Raw genomic sequence first — 20,025 nt, forward strand, 5'->3', positions numbered from 1 at the left:
TGCTCTAGATGTATCATCTTGGAGACTTTCCTAAATCTGTTTTCCCTCCTTCCTTTGTTCCTTCCTTTGTTCCAAGAAATATTTACAGAACACCTGCTATATTCCAGGTGCCTTGCTGAGTCTAGTCTGTTGGATACAATACTACAGACACAACAGTGACCAAGGTAGATGCAGTCCTTGTCCTCGGGGAGCTCACAGTTCAGTGGGGGACACAGTTTAGCAGTTATATAATGTGTGGTCAGTGCCATGTAGAAGACAGGCCCCCACCTGAGCACGGGGCAGGGAACCAGCTGGACCACTTACTTCACGTGTGAAATGGCTGAGATTAATGCCCAAGATTAACCCAGATACTGGTAACAGTTTTCCTAGTAAAGGGCCTGACATATAGTGAGTGCTTAAGAAATATGCTTTCATTCATTCCTTCATTCCTTCTCCATTCTTCCCCATTAGCTGGAATTTACCTCTCCTAACGCTGAACTTCTTTGTGGTTTTGTTTGTACCTCCGTTGGACGCCTTGCACTTTCTGCGTTGCATCGTAATTACATACCTCATCTCCCCTATTTAATCAAAGCTTCTTGAGAGGAAGACCTTGGTATCCTCAGCTCCTAGAATTATGTTTTTTTTAAATAGGTGCTCGTGAACATCTACTAAGTAAGGAACGAAGGAAACAGAAGGGCCAGTGGACTTCCCGAGTGGATGACAGAAGTTGCCACTGTGACAGAGGCCCCAAGCAGGAGAGCACTGTGGTTAAGTCACAGCTTCTGAGCCGGGCAGGCCTGGAGTCCAGACCTGGCTCCACCTCTCCATGCCTGCGTGACCTTGTGTGACCTCCACCTTTCTAAGCCTGAGTTCCTCATCTGTAAAATAGGGATAATGATGACACCCCTGCTAAGTTGTTGCGCTAATGGCTATGAAGCTATCATAGAATGCCTGACGTATAGAAGAGCTTAAAAACTATTTTGCTTTTACTTTGCTGCAAGACACAGAAGGAAAGAGAACTCCTCTTCTTCTTTTTCATTTCTTTAAATTTTTTTTTTGGCTGCATTGGGTCTTAGTTGTGGCACGTGGGATCTTCGTTGAGGCATGCGAGATCTTTCGTTACTAGCGTGCGGGCTTCTCTCTAGTTGTGGTGTGCGGGCTCCAGGGCGCGTGGGCTCTGTAGTTGTGGCACCCGGTTCCAGAGTGCGTGGGCTCTGTAGTTTGTACCGCGCAGGCTGTCTAGTTGAGGCGTGCAGCTCGGTAGTTGTGGCACGCGGGCTTAGTTGCCCCGCGGCACGTGGGATCTTAGTTCCCTGACCAGGAATTGAACCCACGTCCCCTGCGTTGTAAGGCGATTCTTTACCACTGGGCCACCAGGGAAGTCCCTCCTCTTCTTCTTTCCTCTACCTCTTTGCTTGAGATCACATCTGTCATTTCTAAACATAGTCTCCATCTAAGCCCTTCTCTGAGATTTGGCATCTCCCCTCTTATTATTTTTTTTTACTGCAACTTGGACACTATTATTCAGACCACCTACAGACATCTCCAGCCCACCCCAAATAGAACTCATCCTCTCCTCCCCCAAAGTAGCCGAATCTTCCAAGTTCAAAGCCTGGAGGTGGGCTCTGGGCTGGGATTGGAAGCAGTCTCTGAGTGGGACCAGGAGCCAACCAGCTGCCGACTCCTGGCAATGAAATCGCCCAACTTCTAAATTTTTCTCTTTCCTGCAGCCCCACTGCCTCTGCCTTGGCCCGGAGACCTGGTGCCTCTTACCGAGACAGTGGCAATGGGCTCTGACCTGATCTCCCCACCTCCACTCTGCTTCCTTCCGTCCCTCTTTCCATCCTCCCCTTCCTCCTCTCCCTCTCCTTCCCTTCCATTTTTTCTTTTATTCATTCAAGGTGAAAAGCCTTCATTTTTTATATGTATTTTTTTGGCCATACCATGCAGCAAGTGGGATCTTAGTTGCCCCACCAGGGATCGAACCCACGCCCCCTGCATGGGAGTGCGGAGTCTTAACCACTGGACCACCAGGGAAGTCCTGAAATGCCTTCACTTTAAATCCAAAGTAAATTAGAAAGAACAAAGAGAGCTACTTCATAATGAAGACATCAATCCTTAACAAGGATATGATGACCATATCTCAAATATTATTCATTCATTCATTCTCTTATTCATTCATGTGGCTAACATTAACTGAGTGTGTGCTAGACAGATGTACTATGAGGAGGGATACAGAGATGAAATAAATTAGATTTCCTAATGCCCAGCACTACCAAGGGTCTAACAGTGGCTCTTCCCACCCACAGAATTGTGCATGGTGTTCAAATCTCTCTAAGTAAGAGCACAGCCCCCCTGTCTAGCTTGGGCTCCCACTCTCCTCCAGGCACATTCTACACTCCACCCAAACTGAACTGCCTGCTCTTTCCCTTATAAGCCCTCTGAGCTATTGCTCATGCTGTTCCCTTTGCCTGGAAGCATTCTTCACCTTGCATCTCCACCCACCTAGATCCTACTCAACCTTCAGGGCCCATTTCAAATATTGTCTCCTCCATGAAGTCTTCCAGGACTGCTCCAACTAGATGCATCCTCTACAGGGGCTCAGCAGCAGGGGTCTATAGTAGAAAGCACATGGGCTCTGAAGTCAGATCTGGTTTTCATCTCTGCTCTGTCAAATGCCAACTTGGTGACTTTGAGCACATTATATAATTACCTTGTGCCTCACTTTTCCCATCCGTATAATGGGGATGATTATATCTATCTCATAGGGTTGCTACGAGGAGGGAAATATTCAAGCAAAGCCACTATCTGAAATTATCTTCTCATTTATCTGTTTGTTGGCAGTATACCAACTAGACGATACGCTTCACAAGAGCAAGAATCTTGACATTTTTAATATTCTTATCCCTATATCTAAGACTGGCATTTAGCAAACACACATATATACGGGTATACATGGAATGGATGTATCTCAGCTCTGCTGTTTATTAGATATGCGTCCTTGAGCAAGTTACTTCACTTCTCTGGATCTCATTTTCCTGAACTGTAAAATGGGAATAAACGTTCCTATATGAAAGGATTGTCCTGAAGTTTAAAAGGCATAAAGTTTGTGAACGTGTCTGGTACAAAGTCCTTTGCAGAGGCAAAAAGACCGCCGGCTTTTCCCAGTCACGGATGTTCAAGACATAGTGAATCAAACGAGGTCCTTACCTCCCATCTACAAATTCCCCAATATATTGGCTCCCCGTGTACTCCATGGCGCCTGCCTCTAGCTTCCAGCCGTTGGGAGCCCAGAGTCTCGGTGTTTCCCGCCTCACTATGACAACCAGAAGGGATAGGCGGAACCGAGGCGAAGCCCCACCCCCAGGATCCGCGGAATTTCCTGGCTCTGCGCATGCTCTGTCGCTCGCTGTTGGGCAGAGCAGTGCGCCTGCGTGCCGCCGCTGCGCATGCGCAGACGGTACGTGGCCCACGGCAGTCGGAAGGGGAGTTCAAGGAGACGTGGGCGACGCGGCAGCGGGCACCTCCTCGGGGTCGGGGCTACCGCCGTCATGCCCGGGATAGTGGAGCTGCCCACTCTGGAGGACCTGAAAGTGCAGGAGGTGAGGCTCGTCCGGAGGATAGGCAAGCGGGGCACAGGGCTACAGCTTCCCGGGCCTGGGCCCAGCCCTGCTTGCACTCCGCGGACCCTGGGCCCCGGATCCCCCATCCCCACCCCATGCCCCCAACACTTACACAAGTTGACCCTCGGAGGCCTCCTGGTCAGCTCGGGGAGACCCATCCCTAAGTAGCTCGAGAACTCTCCTCCCCTTCCCCGCAGCAACCTGCGTCTCCTTTACGTGAATAATAGTACTTTTTATTAAGCACCAACCAGGGTCACTTTACTTCATGTCACTTAATACTCAAACCTCCTTGCGAAGTGAGTGTGCAACCCCGGGTGCTCCAGTCGAGGGAGAGAGAGTCACCTTAAAGTAGCATCGTCGGTGCAGAGTGCATTGGAGTGGAGCTAGGAAGCCGCAGAAAAAGGAGATGATATTGGAGAGTGAATTTGCTAACAGCCTGGGAAAGTGTTTGGTAATAGGACATTTAAAGCATTCATTTATTCAAGAGCTCTCATTTGAATAATTACCCATACACTGGAAAATGAGATAGTCCCTGTCCTCATAGAGTTTATAATCTAATAGGGAGACAGAAACATAAAGAGGCAATTACAGTACAGTGTAGTTAGTGCTATGAGAAGTGAAGACCGATAATACTAATTACAGCAGACATGATCAGGCCTTTTCTAGATGTCAGGCAGGTTGCTAATTACAGACATTAATTCATAGGGTCCTTCCAGCAACACTGTAAGGAAGGGTATAATCGATCTCTCCATGTTACAGATAAGGAAACAGGTCCTGAGAGAAGTGATTTGCCCAAGGTCACATGGTAAAGCTGGCATGTGAACCCAGGTCTGATTTTAAAACCCATGCTTTTAAACTACCATATCATGGGCAAAAGCTCAAAAGAGCGAGAAGGCTTAGCAGAACCTTTTGTATGTTGTGTTTTGCTTTTTGACATGACTCTTTTGTTGGTGGAAAGCAACAGTTGCTGAGCCGGGAGAGGTACCTTGGGCTGAGGCAGGGCTGGAAGCGACTTTCACAAGGCCAGACTGAGCAGTTTGGACTTCATCCTGTAAGTGAGGTGGTGGGGAGAGGTGGAAGATTTTAAGGCAAAAAAAGTTCCAAGACAGGACTGGATAATGCGGCTACACTGGAGGAGAGGGAGGGGAAGATGAAAAATTACATGCCAAAAATTATATCCCAGGCCCTGTGTTAAGTGTTTTACCTGCATTATTTCACTTCATCTTATATGCCTGTGAGAATGGCAACTATTATTATATTATTTTAATTATTATAATAAAGTGACATGTACCAAAAGTTGGGGGTGGGGACGTGTGGGTACTGCCAACAGACAGTTTGTTTCTTGCCCGACTGTGAAGCCGGGTTAAGACTTTGAGCTGCTGTGTTTTTCACTGGCGCTTTAATTTGGTTCAGCAGTCATCTGAGGTTCTGCTTCTTGCACGTGTTCTATTTCTGGAATAAACTTGCCTTTAGAGTTCACACAGTTGAATTGAGGAACAGATAATTACATAAATAGCTAAAATACAAAACCAAGTATGATTAAATGCTACAGAAGAGGGGCAGACATGGTTTAAGAAAAGAGGGTAGGATTTGAAGTTGTATCTAAATTCTAGGCCTAACTATTCGTTTACCTCGATGAGTCACTTTTCCCATTTGCAGACACAGTTATTTTATTTGTAAGTTCTCTGAGGCTATGAAGGGAACAGAGAAAGCACTTCTTGGGTATAATGTAAGACTTGGCTAAATGTCATTTGAAGAATGGCATTTACAGGCAGAGATGGAGAGAAGAACTTTCTAAACAAAGCAGGATCTGAGCAGAGGTAAGCAGGTGAGGCCAAAAATGGGTTCCAGGAAAGTGAGTTCAGTGTTCTAGAAGACAGCCAGCACCTTTTTAAAGTCTGGTGGGTGAGAAGGCCGGAAGGATAGTTGGGATCCGAAGGGTTTGAATACTTAAGTAGAAACTTAGGCCTTATTCTGCGGTTAAGCCTGAATCCTTCAAGGGTTTTGTTGCTAATTTGTTTTAATAACAGAGTAAAATAAGAATTGTCTTTTAGGACAGCAGCTCTGTGAAGAATGGTTGGAAGAGAGGAATAAGAAAAACAGGAAACCAATAACTGAGGAAGATATTATTGACTCCAGCATGATTGGTGACTGTGCTTACAGAGAGGAAAGAATGCATTTATCTAGAATTGATCCGACTTAGCAATGACTTAGATATCAGAGGCAGCAAAGGTTGAGGAATCGGTGTCAGATTTGCAACTTGACAGAACTGGGGAAGCTAGAAGGAGTGGGTTTGAGAAGCAAGTTAAACCCATTTTGGACCTCATTGACCTTCGAGTTATATGACACATGCCTATGGAAAAATAGTCTGAAGCTTTGGGCAGGAAAATCCTTGTACACATTAACGATTTTGAGTAAAAATAATGGCCAATATTTATGATGTGCTTCTATGTGCTAGGCACTGTTCTTCATATCTTTAATGTGTGTTAACCCTGACAACAGTTCTATCAACTAAGTACTATCATCCCCCATTTTACATAAATTAAGCAAAATACAAAACCTAGTATAAATTAAGTACTACAAAAAAAAAAAGGTGCAGATCTGGTTTAAGGAAGAGAGAACAGGACTAGAAGACTGCTCGTAGATTGTGGGACTTTTTCTGCCTCTGTTTCCGCACCTGCAGACCATCTAAACCTGCTGTGCAGTGAGGCTGTTATGAGGACAGATGAGGAAGGGCATTGAAATTCTGTGTTCTTTGAGACAAAGGGAGCTGAATGAATCTGAGAGGGTATTCACAGTAAGCAGCTGTGAAAGGCTGTGGCTTCTGTTGGAACTTGTCAGTATTAGTGAAGAAGCAGGTGAGGGGTGGTGGTGACATCTGAAGTTCTTTGCCTCCTCAGTGATGCCATGGGGAGAGGCCTGATTGGAGGTCACACTTTCTGGTGCTAGTTCTGCACTTGCCACTGACTTGCTGCGCCATCTCGAGCACATTGCTCCTTTTCCTTAGGAAATAAATTCAGTGAGTGGTTCTCAGCCTTGATTTCCCTGTGACAGGGCGTGTTTTATGTGCTCAACAACATGGGCATAACCTAGACTGGGATAAGACCTCTACACTTGTGGGGAAGTAAAGCAAAGAAAGCCATAGGCTTTTGGGGGCGTGATAGCTGTGAAGGCATCGGAGTAATTAAATCAGCCATTTAAAGATGTTTTAAGACATTTGACAAGGAAATAAATGCAGCTAACTTAATTTTTTAAATATATTAAGCTTTAAAAAAAGTTTGCGTCTTGATTTTTCAGTCTCCCAGCTCTTTACAGGTAATATAGCAAGCAAACGTGTACCACTCAATTAACGTAAGTAAACTATTATCAAAAACTCGAATACAAAATTTTACAGATTTTTTAATGAGCATATTAGAATTGTCATGGCAAATTTCACTTACATCCTAAATTTACCTTTGCTTTGATAATTAGAACAGTTGTAATATTAGTAGTCATAGTCATAACTTTATTCTTCTCTTCCTATAGTGTGTAGATGAATTATCTCTTCATCTTTCCTTGCCTTTTATCTTATTAAAAATATTAATAATTTAACCTAAGCTGTGTGAAATTCCTGAAAAATGAAATTATAAAATTTTTATTGTTATAAAAATAATAATTATAAAATTATTCTCATGTAAAAGTTCTTAATACATATTTGCAGATCAAATCCAGGGGTATCTTAAGGCATAATGCACTAGGACAAACTAGATTTTATTCTAGGTACAATGGGTCAGTTTTAGAAAATCTGTTAATACTCTACATTACATTTATAGATTAATGAAAAAGAAACCTGAAAATTTCAGTCTTTCCTGGTGGAGGAAACAACAGTGCAACAAAGCCATTTATGGTTAGAAAGAAACTTCCCTAATGAGGAACGTCCAACAAGTATATCCCAGACACCAACAGCCAATATCATACCAAACTACTTTAAAGTTTAGAACAAGGCAAGGACGCCTACTGCCATTGCTGTTTGTCTGTATCATCCTGGGAAGTTTTGGTCAGAGCATTAACATAGGGAAAGAGAAGAAGAAGGAAAAAAAAAATATAAGTATCAGAGAGGAAGGGAGGCAGTTTTTATTTGTAAATGGAAGCTTCTCTCTTAATCCTCTTGAGTTTCCTATTAGAACTGACAAGAGTTCAGTAGACTGTGGTTACAGAGAAGATACAGTGTAAAAACAAGCAGTAACCAACTTGAAAATCTAAGGGAAAAATGTCCCATTTAGATAGTACCCAAAATGTGAGAATACTGAGGAATAAACAAGAAATATGCAAGTTTCCTGTATGAAGGAAACTGTAATTTTGACCAAAGAAAGTGAGAATGAGCTAAATAAATGGAGAGACGTACTGTGTTCTGGATGAGAAGGCATCATTCATGTATTCTTAACTCTCTTGTAACTGTTACCTCCCCTGCTGCTGGCACAGAGTGAGTGCTTGACAGCTCCTTGTGCTGGGACGCCGTTTTGGGTGCTTGGTGGACCATGGTAAACACCACCTTAATTAGTTTAACTTAGGGAGAACGGACATCTTTACAGTAGTCGACCTCTGTTAAAAACAAAATGCCAGGGCTTCCCTGGTGGCGCAGTGGTTGAGAGTCCGCCTGCCGATGCAGGGGACACGGGTTCATGCCCCGGTCCGGGAGGATCCCACGTGCCGCGGAGCGGCTGGGCCCGTGAGCCATGGCCGCTGAGTCTGTGCGTCCGGAGCCTGTGCTCCACAACGGGAGAGGCCACAACAGTGAGACCCGCGTACCGAAAAAAAAAAACAAACAAAAAAACCCAAAATGCCCACCCTCTTGGAGCTTACGTTCCAGTGGTCACAGATAGAGTGACCACTGGTGCTAGCTTATCTAAGATGATTAGGGAACGGCTGAGATAAAATGTGAGCAGAGACCCAATAGTGTAACAGTGCCCTTTCCTTTCTAATTTGTTATATAACTAGACTTAGTACAATTCCAATAGGATTATTGGAGGAAGGGTGTTCATCTGTAAGAACAGCCAGAACGGTTTTGAAAAGGATGAATAGTGAGGAGGATGGTCTTCCCAGACAACGAACAGTAATTCAAACATTGTGGTATCAGCACAGGAAGAGGTGGTACAGAAAAGAGGCTAGCAGGACCCCTGCTGCAGCAGCTGCTAGACAGGCTCTGGACTGTACCGTGAGCTGGCTGTAGCTACACTGTGCTTCTCAAGAAAATGTGCTGGGGTGCAAGTGAGTGAGACTGACACTGTCGTAGGGATGGCTGCCTTGGATATACTCTATAATTTTAAAAAGTTCACAGATTTGGTTCTTTATTATTAATAATAACTTGCTAAGCTAGATGCTCTTACTCATCCCTTCCAGTCTCTAATCTTCTGTGAGTCTGTCATCTTCTGGGAATCTTATATATCCTCCACTGTTACTTTTATTCCTGGAGAGGAGACTCGTCAGTGCTCCTCAGGGTTGGTTCCTCCCCGTACATCCCAGAAGCCTCCATCTTCCTTCAGAGCTCCACTTTCTCTCTCATAAAGATCTAAGGATTCCATTCGGGCTGCCATTTCCTTATGTCTAAAATGGGGATGAGGATGGTAATATCAGCCTGATGAGATTATTACAAAGGTGTGGAAAATCATACATGTGAAAGAGCTCTGTGATCTCTGAAGCACCATACATCATAAGGGATTATTACAGAGTCCCCTGTCTTTAGTGTTCTTGGCAAAGTCAGAACGGGGCTACCTTCATGTTCCCTCTATCTTGACCAGCATGAGGTGAGGTTAAAGAAGTGGTGTCCTGGTACAAATCTGGTCCTTCTCCTCTGTTCCTCTCCCCAGGTGAAAGTCAGTTCTTCTGTGCTGAAAGCTGCGGCCCATCACTACGGAGCTCAGTGCGATAAGCCCAACAAGGAGTTCATGCTCTGCCGGTGGGAAGAGAAGGACCCGAGGCGGTGTTTAGAGGAAAGCAAGCTTGTCAACCAGTGTGCCCTGGACTTCTTTAGGTAAGATCTTTTCACGTCAGTGCCCACTGGTTGCAACATCAAGGTATATGTATCTCCGTGAACATCCAGCTAATTAAATGGAAGGATAAGTTTACTAATTTTAGTAGGGAATGGAAGGCTTTGCAGTCACATAGACCAAAGTAGAGCACACAATAAATGAGAGTTCTTTTTGTTCGTTATTACTTGGCACTTTTTTTTTTTTTTTAAAGTATAGTTGATATACAGTGTTGTGTTGGGACTTCCCTGGCGGTCCAGGGGTTAAGACTCCATGCTTCCAATGCAGGGGGCATGAGTTCCATCCCTGGTCGGGAAGCTAAGATCCCACATGCCATGTGGCCTAAATAAATAAATAAATAAATAAAATTACAATGTGTTAATTTCTGCTGTACAGCAAAGTGATTCAGTTATTCACATATATATTCTTTTTCATATTCTTTTCCATTATGGTTTATCACATGATATTAAATATAGTTCCCTGTGCTATACAGTAGGACCTTGTTGTTTATACATTCTATATATAATAGTTTGCATCTGCTAATCCCAAACTCCCAATCTTTCCCTCCCCCATCCCGCTTGGCAACTATAAGTTGGTTCTCTGTATCTGTGAGTCTGTTTCTGTTTTGTAGATAAGCTCATTTGTGTCATATTTTAGATTCTACATATAAGTGATATCCTATGGTATTTGTCTTTCTCTTCCTGACTTACTCAGTATGATAATCTCTAGGTCCATCCATGTAGCTGCAAATGGCATTAGTTTATTCTTTTTTATGGCTGAGTACTATTCCATTGTGTGTGTGTGTGTGTGTGTGTGTGTATAGACCACATCTTCTTTATTCATTCCTCTGTCAGTGGACATTTAGGTCACTTCCATGTCTTGGCTATTGTAAATAGTGGCAAGTTCTTTAATCTCCATGAACCCCAACTTCCAAATTGTAGAGTAATACCTATCATAAGATTGTTGTGAGAAATTTGAAAAGGCACATAAAAACTTCTTAGCACAGGGCTTGCTTATAGGCATTTACTAGATTGTTATCATTATCATTACTACAGAACACACAGTTATGATGGAAAGGAAAGGTGTTCAGAGTCAAGTGTTGAGGTAGGCCACTGTACTTGATATAAGTAAAAAAAATCCAAATTATAATTGTGGAAAAATGTTTTAACCATATTAGTCAGAACTCTATTAAAAAGGACAGAAACTCAACTCAGAGGGAATTGGCTCATGTCACTGTAAAGTCCAGAAATAGGACTGGCAGGACTGGATTCAAGGGCTTAAATAATTTCACACCTACTTGGTATCTTTTGGCTTCACCTCTTATCCCCCACCCCCAGTTTCTTAGTCCTGCTTTCTCTGTCAAATTCATTTTCAAAGAGACCCTCTCCTTGCTTTAGCAGCAATGGCCACCAGCCATTCCAAGCTGCTGTGCTCCTTGCTTAGCAGACCCAGACAAAGAGTGCCACCCAGTAGCATGAGCAGTGGTCCCTGGACTGAGTCTCATTGGCCTGGCTGGTCAACTTCATGTGCATATCTTTGAATCAGTTGTGTTTCAGGAGATAAAATGCTGTGAGTGGTCAGGCCTAAAGTGGGGAGTAGACTTAGATTCATCTAAATCACATTGCCGAGCGATAGGGAGAGGTTGTTCCCCAAAGGAAAATTTGAAGGATGTTCCAGAAGAATAGAGAATGACTGCTGGCTAGGCAAAACCTTACAATGACGCTAGAGGAAAAAAAAATTGCTTCACACAATAGCTGCTTTCCTTCTTTCTTGCTTCTGCTGTCTTTGTCCACGTGCAGAGATATTTTTGTGCTTAAAGTCATGGTGTGTGTACATTTGAAAATTCATTTTTTCACTTGAAACTATTGGAAACATGCTTTCAAGTTGCTCTGTCTTCATGATCATCATTTTTCATGGCTGTGTAATATTCCATCAGTAGATAAACCAGCCATAATTTTGTTATTAAACATCATTATTGATTGTTTTGGATAAATCTGCAGTGATTACATTTGTGTAGAGATCATTTTCATTTTATAATTAATTCCTTGGCATAAATTTCCCAGCAGTGAGATTATTCTTTAAAAGGCTTTGAACATGATTTATGGCTCTTGAATTACAGTTGGAAGTTGGGCCAGTTTATGCTGTCCTCAGCCTGTATCCTGGTATCCGTCTCCAGCATTGCATATTATTTAAATACTTGATAGGTACAAAGTGGTGTTTTACTCTTGCTTGAATTTGCATTGATTTGATTGCTAATAAGGTGGAATGTGTGTTCCTTTAAAATTTTTTTATTTTCTAAGAGAACTTTGGCAAAGTATTTTTCCTTTGACTCAGAGGGAGCATGTTTAAGTGGGAAATGGTTGGATTTCACAAGCTCCTGAGGTGCTGAACTAGCTTGCTGTAAGCACTAGTAGGTAATTGTCTATTAGTGTGGGTGCCAGGGTAACAGAGCCCAGAACATAGACCTAAGTACCAGAGTGATGGTTTGCAGCCTTTCTTCCGCTGCAGCATATTGGAGGAGTCCGAAACTCCAACTGGACACGGTTGCTCACCACCATCGCGATTCTTAAGTCGAGGCTAGGGGGGTGCAGTTTTGTGTACCGTAGAAATGCAGGTCGTTGAGGCTAGAGGTAACCCAGAAAAGCTCCCGAGGCTTTGACATTCCTTCTTCCTTCCTCTTAACACATCCTATCACCCCCAAGGCTATACTCAAAATACCTGCAAAGGGGGTTTCCCTGGTGGCACAGTGGTTGAGAGTCCGCCTGCCGATGCAGGGGACGCGGGTTCGTGCCCCGGTCCGGGAAGATCCCACATGCCGCGTAGAGGCTGGGCCCGTGAGCCGTGGCCACTGAGCCTGCGCGTCTGTCCGGAGCCTGTGCTCCGCAACGGGAGAGGTCACAACAGTGAGAGGCCCATGTACCGCAAAAAAAAATACCTGCAAAGGTATAAGAAACTGGTGCCCCTTGGTTGCCTCCCAGGAGGGGAACCGAGCAGGAATGGAAAGCCAGTTTTTCTTTATGTATTTCCTTCGGCCACCTCCGAGGTTCTTCCCGAGACGTGTTAAATACGATTCCTGTGTTGAGTGTAGCTAGATTCTTGGCGTGTGACAAGCAAATACTTCATTATTATTCCACCGGGGAAAGGAGGTGCTCCACGCTTCTTCCACTGCCTCAAATATGGCTTTTACATAAAATAACAGTATTTTCTTCTCGTTTGACTTTGCATTTATTTGATTACTAGCAAAGCTGAATGGTGAGAGAAGGGGAATTTCGCAAAATAATGGAGGCTTATCCCTTTTATACACAAAAGTTAGTTTTTCTTCAGCCATTTCTGGTTACCACAAAATGAATTATATGCTATGTTGCTTCTTAACAGAGAGCAAATATAATTTAACTTTCTTCTTAATGACAAGGATTAATCTCTGTTTTTGTTCAGTGCCTGAATAGAATGAAATCTTTTGAGCTTTGGAGGCGTGTGGGGCAGGTTGCCTCTACACTGATCGACCCCAGGATCAGAAGATCCTTGTTAGTTTGTGAATTTGCTTTTTATAGTCTGTCTCCTCCTTTGTCAATGTCTGTCGCCTCTGACTTCTGTCAGCATGCCCATCTCTGAGTGCGCCTCCTTCTCTTCTAAATTTGCGAAGTGGGTAATCTTTAGATTGGATCTAAGAAGAATAAATAGGTCCCAAGTGAGGAGTTCTAAGTGAAATATATACGCCTTAGACCACAGTCTTTTGACATTTCTATTCATTTGTTTTTGCTACACAAAGAAATTAGGTCTTATTCCTCAGAAATCTTTTTTTACGTATTGTTTCTCAACCTGAGGCTCTCCAAGGGGTCTTGTAAGTGAGGTAAGCGTACTCCCGTACCTTTCAAAAAGCAAGGCTGTGTGTATGAGGTCTGCACCAAATTTTTCCCCACTTTTTTGTTTTTCATCGTTTTGCAAAGAGCTGCCCCAATCAAGCCCTCTTTTCCAGGCAGATAAAGCAGCACTGTTCGGAGCCTTTTACAGAATACTGGACCTGCATCGATTACTCCGGCTTGCAGTTATTTCGTCGGTGTCGCAAACAGCAGGCGAAGTTTGACGAGTGTGTGTTGGACAAACTGGGCTGGGTGCGACCCGACCTGGGGGAGCTGTCAAAGGTAACACAGTTTCCTGCTGCTCTCTCCCTCTCCCTCTCTCTCTCTCTCTCTCGCTCTCGCTCTCGCTCTCTCTCTCTCACTCGCTAAGGGTGGGGAAAGGCAGGGGGTGGAATGGGTCTTCTGTGAGTACAGATCTGATGTGAGAAATCCAGACTGACCAGTCAGCTTCATTAGGGAGTGGTTATACACAGTCCAGAGGGAGTTTATTTAATAGAAGTGTTCCTTTAAATAGCTCGCCCAGCATGTGCAGATTGGTTTTTGATTAATTAGCTAACTGAAGAACAGAAGGGAGTAGATGAGGATAAACAAAATGTTAGGGGCACCGTCAGTTGAAAACATTGAGTTTATTGTGGGGAAATAGGTTTGAGGTTATGCCACATTTTTCAGGAACATACCTGAGATTAAAAAAAAAAAAAAAAAAGTAATGCCTATAGTCTAAAAAGCTTGTTTCTCTGTTCTTTCTCCCATATTTCCTGTCTCAGTTGTGACACCACCATCTGTTGAACCCTCAGAGGGAGAAACCTGAACGTCTTGTTTCTTCACTTTGCACTCTTTCTTCCTTTATCCAGTCCTCAATTCCTGTAGCATCTCCTGGAGTATTGTTTTGAATCCCCTCACTGTCCCCCACTTCCTGGACAGGAGTTCTTAACTGGGCTACGTGCATTTCTGGGAGGGGAGGATGGATCACTATAGGCGTGATCTGTGTGGAAAATAAGTCAAATATCACTTTCCTTTAAAAAAAAAAAACAGCTTTTCAAGGGGACTCCTATTTGCTTGCAAAACAAAGCATCCCCTCCATATCCTGACATGCCACAGCCCTTTGTGATCTGACCCATCCCTGGCTTCTTAAGCATTGTCACCCTCCATGCCCTCTGGGAAGCATAGGTAGCAAGGCATGGCGGGAAGAACTCTGGTTTGAATGGAGACTGAGAGTGGATTTGAATGGTAGTTCCCTGACTTAATTGCTGTGGGTCCTTGAGCAAATTTCTTAACATTTCCTATCCTACCCCATTTATAAGATGGGACCAGTCTTAATCCCTGTTTTTCTGTGAGGATTAAGCTACGGAGCCTGTGTGAATCCCCAGCACAGTACCTGGCACATAGGTCCACAGTTAGTGTTCGTTCCCTCCCTTTGTGTGTGGCATCTGTGGATAGTTGGTTCTTAAGCTTTTTGCCATAAGTAGAGGAATGGTTAAGCAATTTTTGTGTGTGTGTATCTGGCATATCTTTACTTCGGATATCTTCTTTGCCACCAAACAAATTATTTTATTTATTTTTATTTAAAATAAATTTTTATTGGGCTTCCCTGGTGGCGCGGTGGTTGAGAGTCCGCCTGCCGATGCAGGGGACACGGGTTCATGCCCCCGTCCGGGAAGATCCCACATGCCGCAGAGCGGCTGGGCCCGTGAGGCATGGCCGCTGAGCCTGCGCGTCCGGAGCCTGTGCTCCGCAACGGGAGAGGCCACAGCAGTGAGAGGCCTGTGCACCGCAAAAAAAAAAAAAAAAAAAATTATTGAAATATAGTTGATTTACAATGTTGTGTTACTTTCAGGTATACAGTAAAGTGATTCAGAGATATATATATGTGTATATATATACACATATATATATATTTTTTACATTCACTTCATTATAGGTTATTACAAGATACTGAGTATAGTTCCTTGTGCTATACAGTAGGTCCTTGTTGGTTATTTATTTTATATATATCGTAGTGTGTATATTTTAATTCCAAATGAACAGATTATTTTCAATAGTTGGTAATTCTAAGCTGGAAAGTGGTGGAACTTTTACATAGAATAGAGAAGACTACCGTTTCTCACATCTGTCTCACGAAAGGAGAATTTACAAATCACGTTGTTAAGAAAGCATTTTTATTCCTGACTCTTTGTAATAACATTTTTAAAAACCTATAAAAGGAAAACGTACTGTTATCTGAACTCTCTTCAAAAGTGTATTTCCTTAAGAGGATTCTCAGCTTTAGTTATACCTAAGTTCAGTATTCGGTCTCTTTCTAAGAACGGTCATAATTGGCTGCACAAAGCCTCCATTTTAGCGTCATTCACTTGTGCATTCTGGTTCCACTGGCTTGCCCTTCCCTCCTGTTTGCCCCCAGTGAATTCATACTCACTCGTCCAGTCTCAGCTCAGGTGTCAGGTCTGTCTTTGAAGTTTCTGGCTCTCCTAGGCAGGATTGCTCTCTCTCACCCATAATTCCATTGTCCTAATAATATTAATATTGAAAATAACTAATGGAGCACCTGTTCCATACATCAGGTGCTTCACGTATATTACTCTAATAACCCTAGGAGCTACTACTAGCTCCGTTTTACAGATAGGAAATTGAAGGTTAAGTCAGGTGCCCAAGGTCATTTACCTAGTAATTAGTTTGACCACATGCTTCTGCTCCTTTTCTATTTTGAGTGTGGTGCAGAAGAGGAAGTTGCTTTATTGTCCTTTCCCCAGTAATTTGTCCTTTAAAGGGGTCCTTTTATTTTTTCTAGATTTATTGCATAGACATCTTGAATTCCTTAAAGGAGCTTCAGATGCCAGCTGGAGGCATTTGGAATACTCTGTCAAGCAGTAAGGAACCATTAGTGATCTCTAATTATAGCAGAGAGATGAGAAAACTGTTTTAAAAGCAAATAAAAAACTATTCTGGACTTGTAGTCAGAAGACTGGGGTTCCAGCTCCAACTCTTGACATTTGCTGTGTCTTGATCTTAGACAAGCCAGCCATCTCTGCTGCTCTTCCGTGAACTCGAGATAATTATGCCTTAGAGGGTGGTTATAATAAGAATTATTTATAATTCTTATTTATAATTAATTCTAATATATTTATGGGAAGACTGATCTGGTCACAGTATGTGGAGTGGCTTAGGAGGCCACCAGATAACAAGACTACTGATAACCGTGGCCTTCTGTCTTTCTGCCTCTCTGGGCCTGTTTCCTCATCTTTAAAATGAGAACAATTTCTGCTGGGTTTCTGATGGAGACTTCTGTGGGTTTCAGTGGGTGTAAAACGCCATCCTCCTCTCTCCCCGGGACCCCAGTTGGCTCCCTCTCTCGCCTGGCCCGTTGGCTCAGCGCCCCCGTCTAGCTTCTGCTCCTTCCGGCCTGGCCTGCAGACGTGAGTAAGTTACTTCCCTGCTCCAGTGGCACCTGTTGCCCTTGGGTTAAAATTCAAGCATCTTTGTGTGTCGTTCATCGCCTGGCTCCCGTGTCTCAGTGTCGAGCATTCTGTGAGAGCATGGGCTTTGGAGCAGGCAGATCTCACTTCAGGTCCATCCACCGTTAGCTGGGGGGTCCCAGTGAACCTGCAGGTTGACCTCCGAGGAGTGTGAGAGTGAACTGGAGTAATGCGCTTGGCGTCACGTCTAACAACAGGACGTGCTTGGTGAGGGGCCGCCTCTCCCTGCGCTCTGCGCGCGGCCCGTGCTTCGGCTGCCCCAAGGCCGCGCCCCTGTCTCGGTGTGCACTGTTGGCTTCCTGGAAGGGCTTTTCCTCTCCAATCTTCCTGGTTGGCTCCTGCTCACCCTTCAAGAGGAAAGTAAACGTTGCCCCCTCAGAGCCAGGCCGAGGACGCGTGGCCGTGCGGAGGAGGCCTTGCTGTCCTAGCGCTCATTCGTCTCTCGGTCACCGTGACCCGCTTAGGAAGGCCTGGGTGCTTTTCCGGGCTGACTCCTTCACTGAGGACAGTGTGAATCGTGCTCTCTTCCGTATCCCTAACTTCTTCCATGTGGAATGACACAAAGTAGGCCTTCTTCAGTGTTTATTCAGGGTAAGTGTGATTTGCTAGGGCTCTATGGATGGGGAGTGGCTGAGGCAGCCAGGGCGGAGAGGAGACCCCAGGAGGTGGGTTCATGCTCACAGCTTCTCCACCTGCCCCTCAGCTCTGCTTCTCCTCTTTTACCCGCTGTAGGTCACCAAAGTGAAAACAGATCGGCCTTTACCAGAGAATCCCTATGACTCAAGAGCGAGGCCAGAGCCCAGCCCTGAGACGGAAGGAGATCTGAAGCCCGCCAGACATGGCAGCCGCCTCTTTTTCTGGACCATGTGAAGATGGGTCCGTGGCCCACACCCAGTCATGCACCCAGGCAGCGGTGATGAAAACTCTCCTGTAGTTTCGTCAACCGATAGAGGGCTCTTTCCAGAATCACAAACATTAACAAAAACATTAATTTATGTGACTTGGCAGTTATTCTATACCGTTTCCTGCCCATTAAAAATTTTAAAGGAAACAGTTGTATTTTATTATGTTTTATATAACCTTTTGGCCTTTAAAGATGACTTCCCCTTGCTTTTTGTGCTTGTGGTCCTGCCTGCTCCTTTCTCTTTGCTTCAGGTAGGCATTTGCCAGTGTGGCAGGGGAGCCGTGCGGGGTCACAGGCAAATGGCTGTGAAGGGAAGGCTTTGTTGCCCGCGGCAGCGCCTCGGGGCCCGCGTGGGTTCACACAGTTTGAAGTCTCAACTTTCTTTCTTCCCATCCAACCTCTCTGACAGACAGAGTTCCCTGAAGGTCACACAAGGGAAGCATCCAGGGTAGGAGAAGTACAGAAACACGAGCCTCGTGACTCAGGCCGTGGGCGGGGCTCCTGGCGTGGTCTTCTGCAGTCCCGCTCAAAGTTCCTTAAAGAACCAAACTTCCACCACTTCCCCTTGATAGCCCATCCTCAAGCATTATAACCCAGATGTTTTTCCTGATAGACAAGGGAGTTGGAGGCTGAGCTCCCAGCTCCAAAGCCAGGAAGTCGGGAGGTCTGAGTGTCAGTTCCAGCCTTGGGTGTGTTTCTTAACCTCTTGTGAGAGGTTGAATTTGAGGACAAACTAAAGGGAACGTGCTTATCTACCTCCTGGGCAGGTTAAAGCCACAAGTATTTATAAAGCTCTTTGGTTCAAAGCACTGTTATGTCTTTCTTTTCCCTTTCATTCAATTCCTTTTTCACTACTAGGCTATTTCCTCTCCATCTGACTGGGGGTCACTTTACACCTTCTGGTCGTGGCCTTATATTGCATATGACCCTGCGTAAGTCTCAGCTCCCTGGGCCTTGCTTTCCCATTTGCAGAGCCCTGGAAAGCAGAGTTGTATGGAGTCTTTATAAAGGCCTTTCCAACTCCTGGACACTCGAAGTGGGGAGATTGCAGTGAGGCATTAGTCTGTTGCCCAAAGTGTTAGGACAGAACACAAAGCATTGGAAGATGCGCCTTGCCCCCCACCCAGTTCTGACCCCTCATTTGGGAGCATTTTGGCTAAACCTTACTCGTCTGCAAAAGCTTGCCAGCCACCGTTGCCTTATTCTCCAATTTCAGAAGAAAAAGAATAGATTCTTAAATTTTTAAAACAGCTAAGGCAACACCCGTTAACCCCTTGCGGGCCCAGTCATTGGAAGTCATCCCTGGTGGGGAAAGTACAAGCAGGCCTGCAGATTTGTTCTTATGATAACCTCAGACTATGTGTTGCTTCCTAGGTTCTTTCTGCAAAGGAAGCTGGGACTTGCATCAGTAATAACAAATATTCATTGAGCCCTGTGCCTTGTGCCCAGTGCTTGACATGTGTCAACTCCTTCAATGCTCAGAGCCCTTTGAAAGAGTTTCTGATAAGTCGTTTCACAGGTGGAGGAGCTAACGCCTAGGGAGAGGTTAAGAAGCCCCATTCCTCCTTCCTATATGAAATAGTGGATGTGGGATACAAATGAAAATCGTCTGGTTCCAATGGCCGCATCCTTGTCCTTCAAAGTCATCAGTGGTTCTCAGCCTTGTCTGCACGTTGGAATTACTGGGAGGCCCTGAAATACTGATGTTGGGATCCTACCCCGGAGAGATTCTGATGTAATTTGCACTATGGCCAGGCCGTGGAGGTTTTGAAAGCTCCCCAGGTTGCTCTAAGGTGGAAACCAAGGTCTAGGGCCCCTGATTGATTGAAGCAGGTCCAAGAGGTTAAGTGCTAGTAGGTAAGTGGCTGAGATTTAAACCCAGATACGCCTGATTCCAAAGCCCTTAGTCTTCCTCTGTTCGATGCATACACATCACCTGAGGTCTTATTAAATGAAGATTCTAATTCGATAGGTCTGGAGTGACATCTGAGATTTCTAGTAAGTTGGTGGTGCTGATGTTGCTGGTCCCTGGACCACACTTTGGGTAATGAGGGAATAAACCACGGTATCTGAGCGCAGGATCTATGATTAATCTATCTGGCTGCAGTGTCTAGCGCCAGGCCCTCCCTGGAAGTTAATTCACTTCTTTAGAATCAGAGCAACAAGTCTTGAACTGTTAATGGC

At 44.5% G+C, this 20,025-nt stretch overlaps 2 protein-coding genes across 3 annotated transcripts in view; one reads left to right on the plus strand and one right to left on the minus strand.

The window, feature by feature from the left end:
• MORN5 (MORN repeat containing 5) overlaps positions 1–3,236 on the minus strand; it is a 33,363-nt gene extending 30,127 nt beyond the window's left edge. For both annotated transcript variants that reach the window (XM_030858762.3, XM_070045630.1), the window contains exon 1: positions 3,190–3,236. In XM_030858762.3, the coding sequence (XP_030714622.1) occupies positions 3,190–3,236 (47 nt within the window). The remainder of the gene's footprint in view (positions 1–3,189) is intronic.
• A 188-nt stretch (positions 3,237–3,424) lies between these two features.
• NDUFA8 (NADH:ubiquinone oxidoreductase subunit A8) lies at positions 3,425–17,988 on the plus strand. The gene is made up of 4 exons (XM_030858764.2): positions 3,425–3,581; positions 9,449–9,612; positions 13,584–13,749; positions 17,670–17,988. The coding sequence occupies exons 1-4, from the start codon at positions 3,429–3,431 to the stop codon at positions 17,805–17,807; spliced, it is 621 nt and encodes a 206-aa protein (XP_030714624.2). The 5' UTR covers positions 3,425–3,428; the 3' UTR covers positions 17,808–17,988.
• The last annotated feature ends 2,037 nt before the right edge of the window (positions 17,989–20,025 follow it).

Source organism: Globicephala melas, chromosome 6 (assembly GCF_963455315.2).
Source record: "Globicephala melas chromosome 6, mGloMel1.2, whole genome shotgun sequence".
NCBI lineage: Eukaryota > Metazoa > Chordata > Mammalia > Artiodactyla > Delphinidae > Globicephala > Globicephala melas.